At 40.9% G+C, this 17713-nt stretch overlaps 1 protein-coding gene across 1 annotated transcript in view; it reads right to left on the bottom strand.

Moving 5' to 3' along the window:
- IRAG2 (inositol 1,4,5-triphosphate receptor associated 2) overlaps positions 1 to 16709 on the bottom strand; it is a 38177-nt gene extending 21468 nt beyond the window's left edge. The window contains exons 1-15 of the mRNA XM_035888506.1: positions 16477 to 16709; positions 16171 to 16247; positions 16013 to 16091; positions 14883 to 15041; positions 13616 to 13733; positions 12112 to 12162; positions 10972 to 11049; positions 10363 to 10419; positions 8254 to 8313; positions 8080 to 8144; positions 7895 to 7994; positions 6108 to 6221; positions 5721 to 5822; positions 2142 to 2305; positions 401 to 515 (exon numbers count right to left, since the gene is read on the bottom strand). Of these exons, the coding sequence (XP_035744399.1) occupies positions 401 to 515; positions 2142 to 2305; positions 5721 to 5822; positions 6108 to 6221; positions 7895 to 7994; positions 8080 to 8144; positions 8254 to 8313; positions 10363 to 10419; positions 10972 to 11049; positions 12112 to 12162; positions 13616 to 13733; positions 14883 to 15041; positions 16013 to 16091; positions 16171 to 16247; positions 16477 to 16709 (1572 nt within the window). The remainder of the gene's footprint in view (positions 1 to 400; positions 516 to 2141; positions 2306 to 5720; positions 5823 to 6107; positions 6222 to 7894; positions 7995 to 8079; positions 8145 to 8253; positions 8314 to 10362; positions 10420 to 10971; positions 11050 to 12111; positions 12163 to 13615; positions 13734 to 14882; positions 15042 to 16012; positions 16092 to 16170; positions 16248 to 16476) is intronic.
- Between the last annotated feature and the right edge of the window lie 1004 nt (positions 16710 to 17713).

Genomic DNA, 17713 nt, shown 5'->3' with positions numbered 1-17713 from the left:
GGAAAAAAAAAAAATAAGGCAGCCTGGCTAACACAAGGAGCCTCTACAGTTCATGTAAATGAAACCAAACTGCATCTGTTCTTTCTCAGGAAGTGATAAAGCTCCCTCTGAACTTCTGCATTTTTACGTTGGGGTGGACTGTGTATGGAAGCTATTTTTGGGGCTTTTTTCTCTTTTTTTTTTTTTAAGCCACCACAAATATGCAATGCTGCCTCTTTCATCAGCAAACTGTTGTCACCACCCCCTCAAATTTTACTTCCTCTGCTGGTTCCACTTTTGCAACGAGGCACTCCGTTCCGAACACGCGATTTCCTTTCCCAAGAGCAGCGACACACTGTACGTAGCCTTTTGCATCTGCTTGCTCGTTTTTCTGTGTAGAAGGAACTAGATGGTCCCTTACCTGTTTGCTGGCATCCTCAAGCTGCTTGGTAGCTTTTTGCAGCTCTAAACCAAGGGCTTCTGCCCGGCCAGCAGTTTCTTCTTGTGACTGTTTGACAGTTTCTATCTCACGTTGCCTGCGAGGTGAGAGAGCCCAAACCACAATCCGTTACTGACATTTTAGAGCAGGCATGCCCGGGAGATGACACACACTAGCTGTTGAGACATGCATCCAGAACCACGTTCAGCTGCTGCGTTTTGCAGCTCGCTAGGATCCAGCACCAGGGACTTCGTTCTTGCTAAGCACAATTCAGCTCAGTAGGCAGAGCAGGCTTTTCTATAGCAGCTCCAGAATTAGGAGGGGGATGTTTAGGAGGTTTTTCCAGGTTTCTCCCCAGCTGAACAGTGCAATGGCTGTGCCAGCCCCAGCCAGGTGGACACCATAGTGGAAGCTTATGGAATATCCAGTGAACTCTGAAAAAGCAAGTGCTTAGTGGGGCAAACTTTTGCAATTTTGTCAAAAGAATGCATTGTCTCAGGGTTTGGGAGAAACTAATTGGGTATAGAGTCAATCATTCTAGGAAAGATACCGTAGAGCTGTTACTGCAGACACATGGCTTCATCAGATTAATTTCCCAGTGTTTCAGAAGGTATTTCACTTGACAGCAAGCAGATGCCATCAGAACCAGTGCTAAAGGTGATGGCTTTCAAGGAACCCCTTCTTTTCCACTGCAGAAACCCTTCGCCCATTCCTTCTCTAACTCACCTTCATATATTATTTTTTCCCCTCTTGTTGCTGCCACCACAAACAATTTTGATACAGGGAGACAGCTTTAAGAAACCAAGCCATCAGTATTTTTATCAGTTCTTTTCCAAGCAAAGAGAGAGCATGTGGGAGGTCTACATTAACAACGTTAAGTGGAAGAAAAGTCAGGCAGAAGTGCAGTATGACTGCTCCGCGTTAGCTCTCAGGGATGCAAAGCCCTAGGAAGCTGCTTACACCCCAAACCCAGGTAGAGGCATGTGTAAAAAAATTTACATTTAGCGTAGGACAGCAGAAGGATGACACTATGAGTAAGCCTGGGTTCCATAAAGACAACAAATTCAGATTAGTTGTTCTAGCAAAAACCCTTCAACTAGCTATTTTCCTGAATGTCTGAGGAGAGGAGGAAGGAGGGCAGGCGGGCAGAGGTTTACACCTGCTGTCGTTTGCTGGCATATTTGTTACATCAAAACTCATAGCGGGAACCATGTGCCAATAAACTAAAATTTAAAGTTACATTTTCATATTTAGCAAGATAACTCATTGAAGCTATACCCTTGATAAACTGAGACATTATATCATCTGGGACTAGCAATTGTTTCCCAAAGCAGTAAAACCTGCAGGCATGTATTTTACAGTTCTTCTGCTTCACACAAAACCAGCAGTTTATTTAATGCTTGCACCTGCTAGATAGGCAGTGCCCTCTCTAACTGCTCAGTCTGTGGTCTCCCTGGTGTTTTCAAAGACATCTCCAAGATCATGTTAGTTCATACACAAACCTTAACTCCCTCGTAGTGTAAGGTTATGCTAAAACCAGATCCACTCTCCCAAACAGCAGATAGTTTCCTCTGTAAAAAGAGTCTTCAGAATTCAGTAAACTGTGTTCCACAAGACAAAAAACCCAACCCAAAACCAAAACACCCCCCCCCCCCCAACAGCTAAGCAACCAACAAAATCCAAACCAACCAACCAAAGACAGATGCATGCTTTGAAGGGGTACCTGGCAGAGAGCTCTTTCCTTAGGTGAAGTTGCTCTGTCCTGGTTCTCCTCAGGTTGCTTGCCATTCGAATGTAATCCTTATCTAGGGATTCTTTGTATTTTTCCAAGAGGTGAAGTTTCTGGATCCAAAGGTGTCTTTTTTCTCCTAGTTCTTGCTTGAGAACCTGGGGAATTTTGAAACTGAGTTGCCATGTGGCTAGATGAGGAGCAGAGCCAGAGAGTAAAACCAGAGCCCCGATTTACATGATTAGAATCAATTTCCCTGCTCCACCATTCAGTATCATCACCTACATCCAACACTATCAGCAATAAAGAAGGTGGATGATTGACAATATTCTCTAATCTACTCACACAGCATCTGGCTTGGGAAGGGGAGAGAGAGAAAGAAATGAGGAAAAGTACAGTTTAATAAGGAAGAGATTATAAAGGAGAAATGGGTGTTCGTTTCATACAAACCAGCATTTCGTGCAGCCTAATAGGTTAACAAAGCTACCTAAACTTCAAACCTGTGCCTTTTAACTTCCGAATCTGGTGGAACGTGGGGACAGACTAGACTCCTGCCAAGTGTTAGTACTTTAAGACTTTTTTTAAGATGGAGCAATGCATAACAGTTTGCACAAGAAAACATAAGCCTTCCACATGCTAGTTCAGTTTGCCAAACGGCTCCCAGTTCTTTCAAAAGGTTACTTTAAGTCAAAAGCCACTCTCAGCCTTTCTTTCTGGGCAGATCTAGGGTATGCAAATAGTTGTCTTTCTCTTTATCTCTTGTAAAACAAATAGCAAGTATTTATGGCAAGATTACATGGTGCACGAGGGAGCCTTTACAACTTACCCCAGAAAACCTCCACCACAAGATGCCCAGATACAGCAACAAAAAACATATTTCAAAAGGGGAAGTTTTAATAATGACCATCTTGCAGGAAGCCCTAAAATTGATAATTTAGGTTTCTATGACCCTTTCCTCAAAGTACAACTAAGTCTATTAGCACCAATTTGAGTTTGTATTACAACAGAATAAAAAAAAATATCCCCCCAAATACATGCATATTTCAGTTTGTCATACATGCCTAGCAGATGAAATCTGTCCAAGGGATGACCCCTGTTTTACCTCCGATTTGTAGGAAGAAAAAGGGGAAGATGATAAAAATGAAGTGTTAGGTAACATTTCATCCTCTGTATTTCTCTGAACAGCAACTTGCAGTATAAATTACTGAGAAAGAAGAATCCAGTCCTCTTCCTCTGACCTTGTTCAACTGAACATACAAAATAGAGTCCTCAGCTTTTAAAAAATGCTTAATGAGAGTCAAATGGAGAGGAGGTAAGCATGAGGTTCACATTTCTGGGTTTTTACATTAGTTCAAAGGGGAAAACATCAATCCTACAAACATGGGCCACGTTACCTACTTGCAAGAGCCTAATGTTGCTCATGAGCTTCAAGCAAAAGAGTGTAGCCCATCAAGTATCATGCTACAAAAAAAAAAAAAAAAAAAAAAAAAAAAAAGAGAGCCTGAGCAGTTTTGCTAGATAGGCTTACTGGGATGACATGGGATGTGACCATGTGCAAATGGCCCACGCATCCTGAAGATCAGTTTCTCAGCCAAGGAACAGGCAGCACTTGCTCTTTGAAATAGCTTAGTTTTGACACATACGTGGTATAGGCTTACCAGGGCACATGTGCCACAGTCTTATCTTCCAGCAGGAGAAGGGCAAAAAAGTTTTTCCTGTCACCATCTGTCTGTGTATACTTAAATATATGTATACACACAAAGACACAGGCACACTTAAAGTTTACTTTATGTATAATATACTTTAAAACATACTTAAAAATACTAAAACCCAGAAAAACATGTCCATAGCATATTTCACAGCAAATGGTGGAGAAGTGTTTAGGCTTCAAGTGATAGTACATGGTCCGAGATTTAATTCATTTTTCTACAAAAGCTTTCTCTAAGGGTGGAAGAAGCTGCTTTGAAATTTTTTTTTTTTTTTTTTGATTTACTGTTGTTCAGCTCCATTATACCATATTTCCCACATACCTGGCTTGTTCTAGCTGGGCAAAGACAGTGCATTTGATGTGAAGTCACTTTCCACCCCCATGGGTCCCAGAAAGTTGGGACCTTTTATTTTTAAAAGAATCTTGTTCTTCCTTGGTCCTCTGTCAGCTTAGTTTCCCAATGCATCGCTCTCTAGGAGCCAGAATAGGATTCATTTGCCACTATCAACTCCAACACCCACACCAAAAGTTTTTAGCTTCACGTGTTTAACAGGAATACAATCCCAACATGAATGGCAAGTTAACAAGCATTTTTCAGCAGTGACAGCTTTGAAGGAAGAAGTTTTTAGTCAAGATCAAAAAATTACAGCAATGTACGAGCCAGCAGTTTCCTAAAGTCAAAGTCACACCAGAGTGAAGAGACTGAGACACTTGCACCTTTTCCAAGGGGAAGCTCAGGATTCACATAAAAAAAGAAAAAAAAATGAAAAAAAAATCTGGCTGCAGGGCTGGATGGCTCCAGTGATTGCTCCTGCCTGCCCAGGAAAGACGAAAAGGGCCAGCTACAATATTTTACAGCACTAGAGGAAAAGAAGGGTAGCTTTCTACTTAAAAGCCAATAGCTTAAAGCAGCATGTACTGTGGTGTACCTGCTATTAGCCAAGTGGGATGAATTCAGGCTTTTCCATCTAGTAAGGAGCCAAAAGACAGTGTTAGTATACAGTTCAATGGAGTTTTCTGTAGCAGTGTTCCTAAAAACAGATTAGTAAGAAGGAGCAGGTTAGAGAAAAAAGCTACATCCACCAAGATGAAAATTTCAGAAACCATGCTGTTACATGGGAGGAGAGGAGAGAACAAAGGCAAGAGAGTACAGCGGTGCCCACAAACTGCTGCTACCACATGGGTAAGTTATTTTTGCCAGTTACCTTGAGCAAAAGTCCTTACTTGCAAGCCTCACATGAGTTATGAGGAATTGTAAAAATACATTATGCAAGATTAAGTTGTAAAATATGGTTTTATAGAAACTTTTCCTGTGGAGTGTGTCCAGCAAAGCAGAACATTGCCTTTCAAAAGAAAGCAAAACCTATAAACGCTTTGATTTGGAAATCTGGTTATAAAGCCACCTCCCTCCTCCTCTGGAGGATGAAACTGTCCATTACTGTAGTCAGATTCCAAGCACAGGGGAAAATGAGTGCTCAAGGCACACAGAAACATGCAGTGGGCAGAAACTCTTCACAGTTCAGTCAATATAGCTTTGTCATTGGACCTCATTTTCCTCTTCAAATTGCCTTGCTTCATCTACCCTTTCCTTCAAGCATAGATTTAACGAAGTGATACCTTGCACAAGAGAAGTCAGGAAAAGCACAGCATTTAAGTGAAAAGCAATCATTATCCCCACTCCCGGAAAAAAAACCCAAACCAACCAACTTACAAAAGATTTCTCTCTGCACAGCCATCTCTGACCTCCAAATGGTCTGCTATGATCTGAAGTAATTAATATACATATCATGCAGCAGTAAGATACCCACCTTCAGTTTTTGCACAGCCCTATTTCATAAAGTAGCTTCAGAGAAACACACACTTACCACAAGCTTTCTTTCCCAAGCCTGTTGCATATTCACATCAGGATCTTTTACCCATTGTAAAGAAGTCATGACCAGCTCCTCTGCTTCAGAGGCTTCGTCTTGCTGGGGGCGGGTGAGCAGGAATAAAAAAGAAATATCAGACCATGGCTTTTCTAGTATTAGTCTGACACAGTGCTACCCAGAATTACCCAGGTTCCAGGTTACAGTGCTAGAGTAGGTGCCAGGTGGTACTGTTAGTGTAAGTATGCCCCCATCTCCACCCCCAAAGAAGCTATTCTTATTTTTTCAAAAAGGGTGAACATGATCTGATTATCAATGCTTGGAGAAATCCCAATTAAAAGGCTAATAGAAGACCACATCCTTATTCACATAAGCTCTGCCACTGACCAGGTTTTGCATGATAGTCTTAAATTTTTCTCCTGCATATTCAGGTCCCTGAAGTAAAAACAGCACTTCACGGTCCAGTGTTTCATCCAGGGACGTCCATTCAGTCTTGGTAATCTTTGAAGAGATGGGAGAGCCAGCTAGCTTATTTTGACATGTCCTTATTACAAACCAGCATCAGTGACATTTAGACTTTTCTGAAGTATCCCTGCATTGTATTTACCAGAAGGTCAGAGCTACTGAAACTTGAAGCTTGTAAAAGCTTTTCAAAACCATCATGTCATGGGGATTTAACAAAAAAAACAAAAAAAAAAAAGCAAGGCCAGCCAAGCTGCTGAGTGATCCAATATAAATTTGCATGTCAGGAGTAGGCAAGAGGAAGTCAATAATTAGTTATCTTTATTCAGAAGAGGCTTTACCAAGTGATGAATACAGAGTCCTTGCTTGCTTTACAACTGATTTGATGGAATCGTGTCTCGTTAACAGCATTTGAGAGGTAAACACTCAGTGACTCACTGCGGTTGTGGGGAGCTGCAATAGGGGACAATATATTACTTTTGAAACAGTGCTGCTTAGTCAAGTATACCTCTCATTTCTGGGCCTGTAGTTTAGTCCATTAGTAGATTTCTTTGTGTTGCAAATGCTAACTCCTTGCAAATGCACCAAACCCGCCACATACAAAAGCAAGTAGCAGCACAGTGACGACTTACAAGAAAAATAACTGCAACTGAATATATTTGTTATAAGCTCTGCTGCACAGCTTGCATCTGAAGGGAAGACAGCACTGTAAGGAAGGATGGGACTCCATGGAATGTCTTTAGGGAAACAGGCACAGAATAGCTCAGATGAAAAGCTGAACCAAAACCATAACGTACATGTAAATGTGTTTTTTTTTTTTCTAGTAGTTCTTCACTGGAGTGCTGGAAAGCTATGAGAACAGTAAATCAGAGACTGAACTTCCAGTGTGATGTGAAGTGTGTCTGATCAAAAGCGTAGTTCCTAAAAGCCACCAAACCACCTGCTGGGTGTTCTGCAGAGGACACGGGACATTACAGCTCCAAACCAACAGGCTCAGCTGCAGTACTAAGATTTTGTGAGTCTGGCACAGACTCATCAGAAGGATGCCTCTCTTGTCCTCCTCCGAGTCACTATCCAAAGACCTCAGAAAAAGAGCTGGACAAGACTTGTAAAGATCAGTCTCTATTGTACCTGCTAAGGAGCAAGGGAATGGCACCTACAGACAGATGCTTATCAGAGTTTCTAAAGAATAAATTAGATTAAGACTCTACAAACTTGTGAAGATGCTCACTCTAATGCTTAATTTTCTTTTTCATTACATTAGACTTCAAGGAAAAAGAAGTCTCTCCTCATGCAACTGAAAATCATTGTTTGTGTCCAGTGTAGGCAGTACAAGAAGAAACAGACTGTTACTTTCTTCAGAATAATAGCCTTCATATATTTGAAAACTCATATCTTCTCCTATCAGTCTGTTCTTCTGCCAGCTAAATGCATGACCCTCAACTATTCCAGATTTACTTTGTAGGTTTGGGGGGTTTTTTTTGTTTGTTTTTGTTTTGTTTTTAAGATCTCCAAGTGTTTTGTTTGCTTTTCTTTGGACTTTCTCTAACGTACTTGGGACAATATCGTAACCTTCACATTCTATGCTTGCATGCTAGGATTAATGGCTTCAAATCCCACAGTTATCTCATGATCTACAGGGAACAAGATTTGTTGTTCTTTTATTGGTGCAAGACAGCTGGGGTGAGATTTAATAAGAATTTGATTCATACCTCAGGAGACTGAGCAAGTTCCAGTTCACAGTGCAGTGAATTCATCCCTTCAAGAATATTACCGTTAAATTTACACAACAAGGGGAAACTCAACCCATTTCTAGAAGAAGCAGAAAAAAAAAAAGTATCAGCCCTTTTTGACTGCTGATGAACTGCATTTCCTGGGACTTGTTTGCAATACTCACGAGATCAGCTCTTGCTGCATGTGTTGCATGTTCTCCAGTAGCTTATTCTTTTCTGCACGCAAAGTCTAAAACATAACATCAGACCTGGTTAGAATGTTAGTTTTTCATGTAGAGTAAGCATAGGATGTGCATACTTTCCCTTCACATAGTCAAAAACTAAAATCTGTCCCATACCTCTATTATTGAGGAACACTCCACAATGGTTAACTTCAGTTCTTTGATGTCCTGCTCCTTCTGCAGAGATTGTGGAGAAAAGAACCTTTAAAGCACACAGTCTGACAACTAGCACATTGAATTGCATTTGTAATACTTATGGCTATAATGCTTTGCAAACAAAATAACACTATGCTCAATCCTACATTACAGCAGTAAGCTGTACGATTTAGGCTTGAGCAGCAACCTAACAATGCAACATAAATATAGCTGCAAAATTAAAAGAATATAGTCAATTACCTTGCATATTGGCTAACAGAAAGCACTCAGAAGACCTTTTCTATGCAACTCCTGAAACCGAGACAGAAAAACTCTTTCCAGATGCTGTGTTCCAATTTATTACTTACCTGGTGTCTGTACCAGAAGTAGCAGATTAACTAGACAGAAGCACTCGAGTTTTAGCTGGACTACTTTATGCCTGGCATGAGTTTTAATCCCAACTGACCCTTAAAATGGGCTGCAACATTCTGAGTTTACTCTCATTAGTTTTCATGATTAAAAGCAGAGTGTAGGGCTCTGCAGATTAAACACCACCTAATGGAAGGGTTGATGGAGAAAGTACCAACTCTCATGGTAAGACTGAGGAGTTAGCAGAAGCAGTGGCTTTCTTAGTGTCACAAATCAGCAATGGCTTCGGTCACATTGTGTCATTACAATAGAGGACACTGCACAGACAAGCAGACCATTTCTTAGAGAAAACAGGAACTTCAAGCAGGAGCTCTGGTCCTCTCACCCCTTTTAGGATTTCTTCCTCCTCTTCCTCTTCAAAAATATAGTTGAGGTTTTTGAAGGAGACTAAATATACAGAAAGCTAAGAAGGAAAAGTGAGGTTATAGGACCAGGTTTCCAGCCTTGGCAGAGACAACTGATGCATGGTGCTGAAGGTTAAAAGGAAAAAAATTAAAGTGTTTTCTATCTTCACATACTTTCTGCAGGCCTGGAAAAGAAAGGTTGCCATAATAATTTTCAGTGATCATCAATCCTATCCAATCTACCTTCGGTAAAGAGGTATGAGAGGGGGTTTTTAGCTTACAGGTAAACCCTTATCCTACAGATCCTAATGCCAACAAGCAAAGCCAGTTTCCCACACCAGTTTCTTCAAGATGATATAAGCCAGTCACCTTTATCTGCAAGAATTTTCAATCTAGCAGTCTGCTTTTAAAATTCCCATTTAGTCAATACACAAAAAAAAGCCTTTTTAAAATAAAAGGATACTACCACAAAAGCTTTGACTCATTCAAGAAGGAGAAAGTGAAAGCTATTTAAATAAGTTCATTCCTTTGTGCTCTTAAGCTGCTTCTGGCAAAAAAAACCTATTAAAAACCACTCAGCTACAAAATTATTGGCTGGATCACATTGAAGTTAGGTTCTCTCTTGTCACTGTTTTAATTCAGCTGCACTCATTTTTGCAGACAGCCCAATAGTCAAATATTTTATCAGCTGATGTAGAACGTGTTCTGCTAAATAGAGACTCCATTAGCCTAGAAGGCCATCTGCATAATTCATGTATCCAGAGAATGCCAACACCCTTATGTAGTCTTATGTCTTTGTTTTCTAATAGAAAATAAAAGTTTAAAAACAACATCTGAAATGTTCACTCTTCAGCAAGGCCTAAATAATTACACCTCAGTAATGACAAAGGACAGGTTTGCTTTTCCATTGGGCTCTGAATCATCATTTCTAGTTTGACACAAAAATCAAGCGATTTAAGTAAAAGACATGAAGGGGAGGATCTTCTGCAGGTACATTCTTTACCAACTGTTGAAGGAAGTAGCCTTTAGAAGTTTCTGTACATTTTTCTGAAGTTTGCAAGTTTGTTTTTTTTTAATAGGTTGTGATTTTTCTCTTTTTTTAAATAAAAGCAAAATCCTGAAACCTTTAATTATGCTGACTCATAACCAGGTCCTAAAGCAGATCTCGCCTACTTTGAAGCCATTTATAGGATCAGGTTCTGTAGTGCGAGAACAGTAGAAATAAAAGTGCTACAGTGAAGACTATTGCCTTGCCTTTTTACAAATCATCCCATAGTCAGTATTTTCAGTCAAGACTAATGAAGTAAAAGCAACCAACCTGGATCAAGCTGGCCTCTTTGTTCACCACAGTGCTCTCATAGATATGTGCTTGGATCTAAAGAATGAAAAGATCAAAAATAATTCCAGTCATCAGTATGCACTATGATACGAGTTTGTTCCTATCTCCTACTTGGAAGGGGAAAAGGTTATCGAGATTCCTTGCTTATAAAAGTCAAGGTTTTTCTTTAAATACCTCTCATGGCATGTTTCAAAATTCAAATCTTGCACCAAGTTAGAAGTGAAAGTGTTCTCAGCCTTCACAGTGACCTTTGTTTCCTCTTGTTGTTCCAGGCTAATAACTTCAGCAACATCAGCCAAAGCATGACTTTCTAATGTATTTTCTCAAATAGTGGGGAAAAGATATCCTAAAAGTTTGACTTAGATGGAAGAATGAAACTGAGGATTGTTTATGTTAGCCCAGGTTTTAGCCTCCAGACAGCAACTTTCTTAGTCAAAGCTGTCACGCTGTCCAAGCTACAACCGCACTGCAGTTCTTTACTACAGACAGGCTCTGGGCTGTCTACCTTCCAGAGGCAGAGATTCCCCTCATGACACCCAAGTAGACTACAGGCTGCCTTTTTGCTCCTCCTAGAGTCAAAATGCTTACTTGAAGCTCTGCTGCATTTTTAGACAGCTCCAAAATCTTCTTTTGAAGTCCATCGGTGTCCATGCTATTCCTAATATTCTGAACAAGATACAGAGTGTTTAGGCACAGCTGAATGGATCGTCAGCTTCTCCTTGAAGAAACTAAGCAAAATGACATCTCCACCCCCAAGCTACTGCCTACTCTAAAGCACTACCAGCATTTATGCACATACATTGTATGTGCTTGCCCCACTGAAACTGTTCCTGCTCCTTTCCCCCTGCCATTTCACCAGACCACTGTTAAAAGGGAAAACCTCAGGATGTGATTTATAAGCACTACCAGACCTAGAAAGCTGAAGAAAAGCTTTCAGGCTTGCAGCAAGAGAATTATTTTTTTGAAAGATACAGTTTAATAGCTATTTGGACTTAAGAGCTTTCCAGAAAGACTAATCTTGAGCATGGTAAACATGCTAAGAACAATGACTACTGTGTTGTTATAGTAGTAATAGATTCCTGAATCCGTGAGGAGATTCTTTTCATTACTATGTATGATTTAACCTGCTTCTCTATTTCATCCTAAACAGTCTAAAATACAGGCTGTAAGCAAGTATTAAAACGTTTTATCACCTGATAAAAACTGGTTCATAAAATATTTGCTTTAATGAAATAAATAAAAGCAGTGGCTCTCTTTGTTGTTGTTGTTCAGGGGAGAGCTATTCATTCTTACTTTTTTTTTTTTTTGGAGTTACAGCTCTAGACAGGGCATCTCCTTTGGATCTTAAAGGAGGGAAACAGAAGTGAATATGAAGTGAAAAAGTGTTAGATGGAGATTGTTTTAATATAGAGTTATTATATTTATAGCTGCGTTAACTAGAAATATTTGGAATTTGTCTATAAAGCTTTGAAAGAGAAGGGAAAAAAAAGCTGTTTGTCCCTGTCCCCCATGCTTCCCTAACCTTACTTACCCAGCAAATGGAAAGTCTGAAGCACAGCGCAACTTCAAGATATAAAGCTTTATGATAAGTCATCCTTGTAAAATGTAAGATATTTTGATAACCTAATTAGCATGTCAGGCTTCAAAGTCTGACAAACATTTCATTTCTTAATAGTGAGCTTTTAGCTAGACAAGAACATGTACTTGCAAAGTCATGATTTATTTTACCTCTTCCTGGAGAGAAGTAATTTTGATGATGAGAGACTGATTTTCTTTTTCCTGATTAAGTTTATTTAAAAAAAAAAAGAAAAGAAAAAGAGAAAAAAAATAGTTGTTTTTAGCATGTCAAGTTCAACATTCAAAGCCAAACTAAGCCAAAAAAGCAACAGACCACAAACACATCCAGGGCCCAATATGAAGCTGTGGCATTACATCCCTTTGCTTCAGAGAGTACAGCCAGAAGGGGAGTGCTGAGGCTGGTCCAGCTCGTGAACCCTCACCGAAGGGTTTGACACAGACATTTCAAACCAGAGTAAAAGTCAGACCACTAGGCAATAGGAAGGTATCAAGGCCAGACTGAGCAAGTCTAGCTGTGCTCATGCTTGAGCTAAGACAAATCTGTCGATCTTATGTGCCACACTACACTTTTTTCATATCAGACATGAAGAAAAGTAGTGGTACCCCACGTGGTGCCTCAGCTGCGCAGGCCACAGTAACTTAGGGACTTACAGGCATAACTACAAAACTTCTCCCACCCCATATCCTTCTCCCATATTCCCCCCTCCCACCCCATATCCTTCTCACAAGGTGAATTATGCATGTAATCTGAAATTAAAACAAACAAAAAAATATACACAGGCTGCAGTAGGATAACACCAAAAAGTCTTGTGTTCTTAATCAGCATGGAAGACTTCCCCCCCCTTATTTCTAAATACCCACCATCAGCAGCACACAGAGCTATGGCACACCAATTTACACCTACACCCACTCAGCAAGACACGGAGATGCCACTGTAGTGTGAACAACACGCATGGCAGCGACACAAACATATGTTCCCCGGAGAGCCCATGTTCTGGCGTCTGGCAACACCTGCTAAAGCTGCAGCCACATCAGCCTTGGTACCAGGCTGCTTTACACCTCTTGCAGTCACACAGGCTTTGCTGCTCAGGCACCCAGGGTACAATTCAGATGCTCTCACGCAGGCGGCTCGTACCCTTCGAGACACACCAAGGCGTGCTGCCCGGCTTCCAGCTGCCAGTCCAGAGTGGATAGGTTTCTGACAGGCTGTTGTCATATCTGCCAGCCCATATGGACATCAACAATAACTTAGGCGTATTTTTGAAAATTACCCTTTTCTGCGGACATCTGAACAGAGTCCCCTGTCACTGCTGGTTCTAGAAAAGTCACGTGAATTTCTGGCAGAACATCCCCAATTTCAGAGCAGAGAGGGCTCAATGACAGCTGCTGTCTTTAAGCATACTTATATGTGAGACTGGCCCTTTTAATAATTTTCTTCATTGTAACTGACAATACTTTAAAGAAACTTCCATGCAAAAACTTCGTAGGGTTTTCATAACACTAATAACTCACATTTCAAACACTCTCAAAAAGCCTCCATACCCACTGGTACAGAGGGGGTCATACTGCTGATTTTTAGTCTGAGCAGCCATGCCATTGTTACCGCAGGGTATGAGATGCTGTACAACGCAAGCTAAGAAATAAGAGGACCTACTAGCTGTTTATTCTGGCAGAGAATCTGCTGTCTCTTCTCTTCTGACAGGCTCAGGTTGTTTTTTGCTTCTTCTAGTTCTTCTTCCAGTGATTTGGCTTTCAGCACAGAATGCTGGATGCTGCGTGGGGGGAAGCAAACCCAGAGAAACTTTAGCGAGTTACTGCTGGTCATTAGATAGGCTTGAAATACCAAGAACAGTATTTTTAGAAGCCACCAGGGACTTATTCTTTGGCACAGATACTTAACAGAAGAGCAACAATCAAGTTTAACCCATCATTTTTGTCCAGTAAGTAAAGGCTCATGGACTCACCCTCTATTTATCACCCCCTTCTGCTCTCACAGTAAGGGACGAGACCCCATGCAAACATAGCATCCAAGATAGCACGCTTTTGTTTGCATCGGCCTAACGATCTAGCTTGCTACAGTCAAATATATCAGGTTACCTGAGCACATAAACTCAGCTCTACAATACTTCATTGTTAGCAGTTACAGAAACCATTTAAGTTCAGTTTTTGAGGATAAGCTCTGCATCATTTTCTTATCCTGATCTGATACTCCAAACAACGTATATTTAACTAATGGGACAAGGCCCTTTTCCTGGCTAGCTCTAGGCTGCAAAGCACATGATCCAACATGAGGGCGCACGTCCCATGCCAGCTACACTGCAGGACTCTTGCCTTAATCTCCCCAGAAGATACCAGGAATGGTTTGGCAGTTGACATAACTATCACATTTGAATTAATCAGGTCAGATGAGCATTATGAACTCACCGTAAAAATAGGCTTGTACTTGTGGCACTGATGGGTCCCCAGGCTGCAGCAATACTAAGCTAGTGAGACAACTCACTGTAGTTCCTCAAGGGACTAGCAAAATAGCTCTTTTGTGCTCATTTCCCCTCTGCTTGGCAGCAAGCGTGTGGTCTGGGATTGGAAGCCTACCAGTGCTTGGCTGTTCTCTTGGTAATAGTAAGCCTTTTTTTTGTAATTTGTTTTTTGTTTGAATTTGCTTTACCCTAAGATTTTGCCTGTGTGCACCAACAGCGCCAGGCTATAAGATGAATGACTGATTTTCTGAAGAACCAGGAGGTACAGAGCAAAACAACCAGGCAAGAGGGTTAAACCCTACAGAGAGTACATTAAGCCAAGAAAGTTGCTGTCATGAAGCACCTGTGAGGCTAGAAGCATCAAGCAAAGCTGGACCACTTGGAAGGAGATAGGTCTGCCCATTACCATCACACTGTAGACCCAGTGCCATCAGGGCCTCCCACCTTTTTATTTGTTGCTGTAGATCCTCAATATCTGCCAATAGCTTACTGTTGGCCTCATCCACAGCTTCCAGTGTGAGCTTCAGCTTGTTGTTCTCTTCCTGAAGCTTCTGGTTGTTGTACTGCAGGTCCGCCACACAGGTTATCAAGTCAGAAGTCTCCCTGTTCCAGTAATAAAATGATGACAGATTGAGAAAGGTGATTGGATCCAAACTAGACTTTTTGAAAATCTTGATGCTGTGCTGATTAGAGAGGTGAGAGGAAAGCCCACAGAAGACTTGTAATGATGCAGCATCCAGTTATTTGCTCTGCACAGAAATACCAGATCACCTTCAGATCAATTCTCTAATTCTATGGACACTAGGAACTTTTTTGGTTTTAAGCACTTCTTTTTTTATCCTCCCTGCAGTTAAAGTATGCCACCAAAGAAGTGGCACATCTGGATGTCTGCGTGTCATTATCTTAAGCCTTTTTTAATCACCCCCTAGGCCATCACTAACACTTTTGTATTAACTCCATGATTTCTGGATCCTTTCTTTTCCCCTAAGCCATCCCCCACTTAAGATTTCAACTGAAACTTGAACAAAGATCACCCTTTTGAGATCCTAAGGAAATGATAGGGAAGCATCAGAAAGCAGATCTTAAGATTTTTGACTACGCATAAAATGCAAAAGTTAAGAAACACCAGAAGTTTCAAAGATAAGTGCTTTACCATTAACAGAATCCGAGTCATAGTCATGACTATAAGAAAAAAAAAACCAAATGAAACCAAGGACCAGATATTCAGGAGATAAAATCTTCTATTATCATACACCTAAGAACCTGGGGGAGAGAAGGAACTGGTATAAAAAGGAAAAGGAACACAGGGCAAGACTCTTACCATAGGGAATTAAAGTGGCAAATGGACACAGAAGGACCAAAATATCAGCAGGAGAAATTAAGGGTGTGTTTTTAAGTCTGAGCAGAAGCTGTGAGGAAGAGCACGATAGCATGAAGAACTAGTGCACACTGAGGTCATTGTTTAGAAACTCTACCAAGATAGCTTTCTGAAACAGTGGTTCTAGGAATTGCTCTCAAGTCATTCCAAGTTAGAAGTACTAGATTCTGAGAAAGAATTGCTTAAATGGACTTACATGTCTCCTTTAGATACATCACCCCCAAAGGCCTCCAAGCTTCCTGATGTAACATTCATCCGGACATGTGTCTTTTTTGCTGCAAGAGGTGGGGGTTTCGGTTATAGAGTAAGAAAGTGGAGTTTTCCTGAATAAGAACAAAATAAAATGGTCTGCACCTTCAGAGGTGGTTTTATGGACTTTAAATTCCAGGTCTTCCATACTTGCTGTTGGTTCATCAGTGGCACAATCTTCCCTGAAACAAGGAAGCATCAAGAGTCACAAAGTCAGTACGACACTGGATTGCTTACCAACTTTGTAATACTTAGAAGCTTTCAGCCAAAACCCATGCTGTGGTCACGGTGTCCTGATACCATCTTTGTTCCAGAGTACGGAAGGCACAAGCCACAGGAGAACTTTCTACTTTCCTGTTTTCACAGAAGCTTTTGCAAGATAGATTGGAAAAAAAAAAAAAAAGCTATTACCATTTTCTCTTACAGTCTTCAATCCACTCTTTCATGATGGCATGATATGTTTCCAGGTCCACAGAGACGTCTTTCTGATCTGGGTCAAGCATGTTGCACAACTCTTCGAGACCACTGTCTTCCAATCCCCGACTAGTTGTATGTCTCAAATAGTCAACTATCTTGGAAACCGCTACTTTTCCTAAAATAAATACGTGTTTCCATGCACCATATTCTAAAGTCCAGTAGGCCATTGTAAAAAGCTGTAAAAGTGGGTGCTACTGATCTGCAATAGTGCATATTCAGTTGGCCTCAAAAGCCGTAGACAAGCAACTGATTTCTGCAGTTCTAGCATGACCTGGAAAGGGACAGTTTAGCGCTTTTGTTTTTCCTAATACAGAAATGCGGAAGTCCGGTTTACTAGTTTTGTCGACTTCAGTTTAAGAAAACCAAACTTGCCTCATTCACTATATTACTACTTTCAGGCCCCTTGTCAAATTGGGCAAACCCTGTGACTGACATTATCATACTCTGCTGCACACTAGAAGCATGTTGCTCCTCTACTTTCTCTGCACTAACATGCAGCAGAGATCATCTGGGGGCGGGAAGGGAAGAGACAGGCACCATGCAAAGGAGGCAGAGACATTTTATTCTGCATCTGACAGACATACAGTCACCTAGCTAAGGTTGCCAGTCAGCCCAAGCATAATCAGATTGCCATGTCTCAGGAACCATAACATGATCTCAACCTTGAAACTGTGCTGAGGGGAGGCTAAAACAGAGCAACAAAAAGCCACTGGCAAACCTGTATGCTCTATGTCGCATGCACAGAAGATAGTGGTAAGCAAGTCTTCTTCGCAGATCAAGCTCACATCATGCAGATTGTCAGCTTTGTACCCCAGTGACTGCTTCCATCCTATGAAGAATAAGTTTGCTGTTATCCATCTTTATTTGCTCATAGTAACTTTAATGCACCACTGCTTCTAACTACAATATTACATTTGTTATAGCAGGAGCACACATAGCATACTGCAGCTTGAGTGACATTTCTTTTTTTTTTTTAAAGGTGATTAAAAAAAATCCACACTTAACCAAACCTCCCCACCTCTCCCCCCCAAAATAAAGACAGAGCTTTTACTACCAAATAACATCAGCTGTTCATAGCTGGGGCTTTCAAGTTGGGAACTGGCTTTGCATCTACTTCTGCACATGCATGTTTAGCAACTTTGGCTATTCTTTTGCATGAAGTAAACATACA

The sequence above is a fragment of the Egretta garzetta genome, unplaced genomic scaffold, assembly GCF_000687185.1.
Source record: "Egretta garzetta isolate BGI_Z169 unplaced genomic scaffold, ASM68718v1 scaffold81, whole genome shotgun sequence".
Classification (NCBI taxonomy): Eukaryota; Metazoa; Chordata; class Aves; order Pelecaniformes; family Ardeidae; genus Egretta; species Egretta garzetta.
The sequence above is the reverse complement of the archived record's forward strand: the minus strand, read 5'-3'. Positions and strand labels throughout refer to the sequence as shown.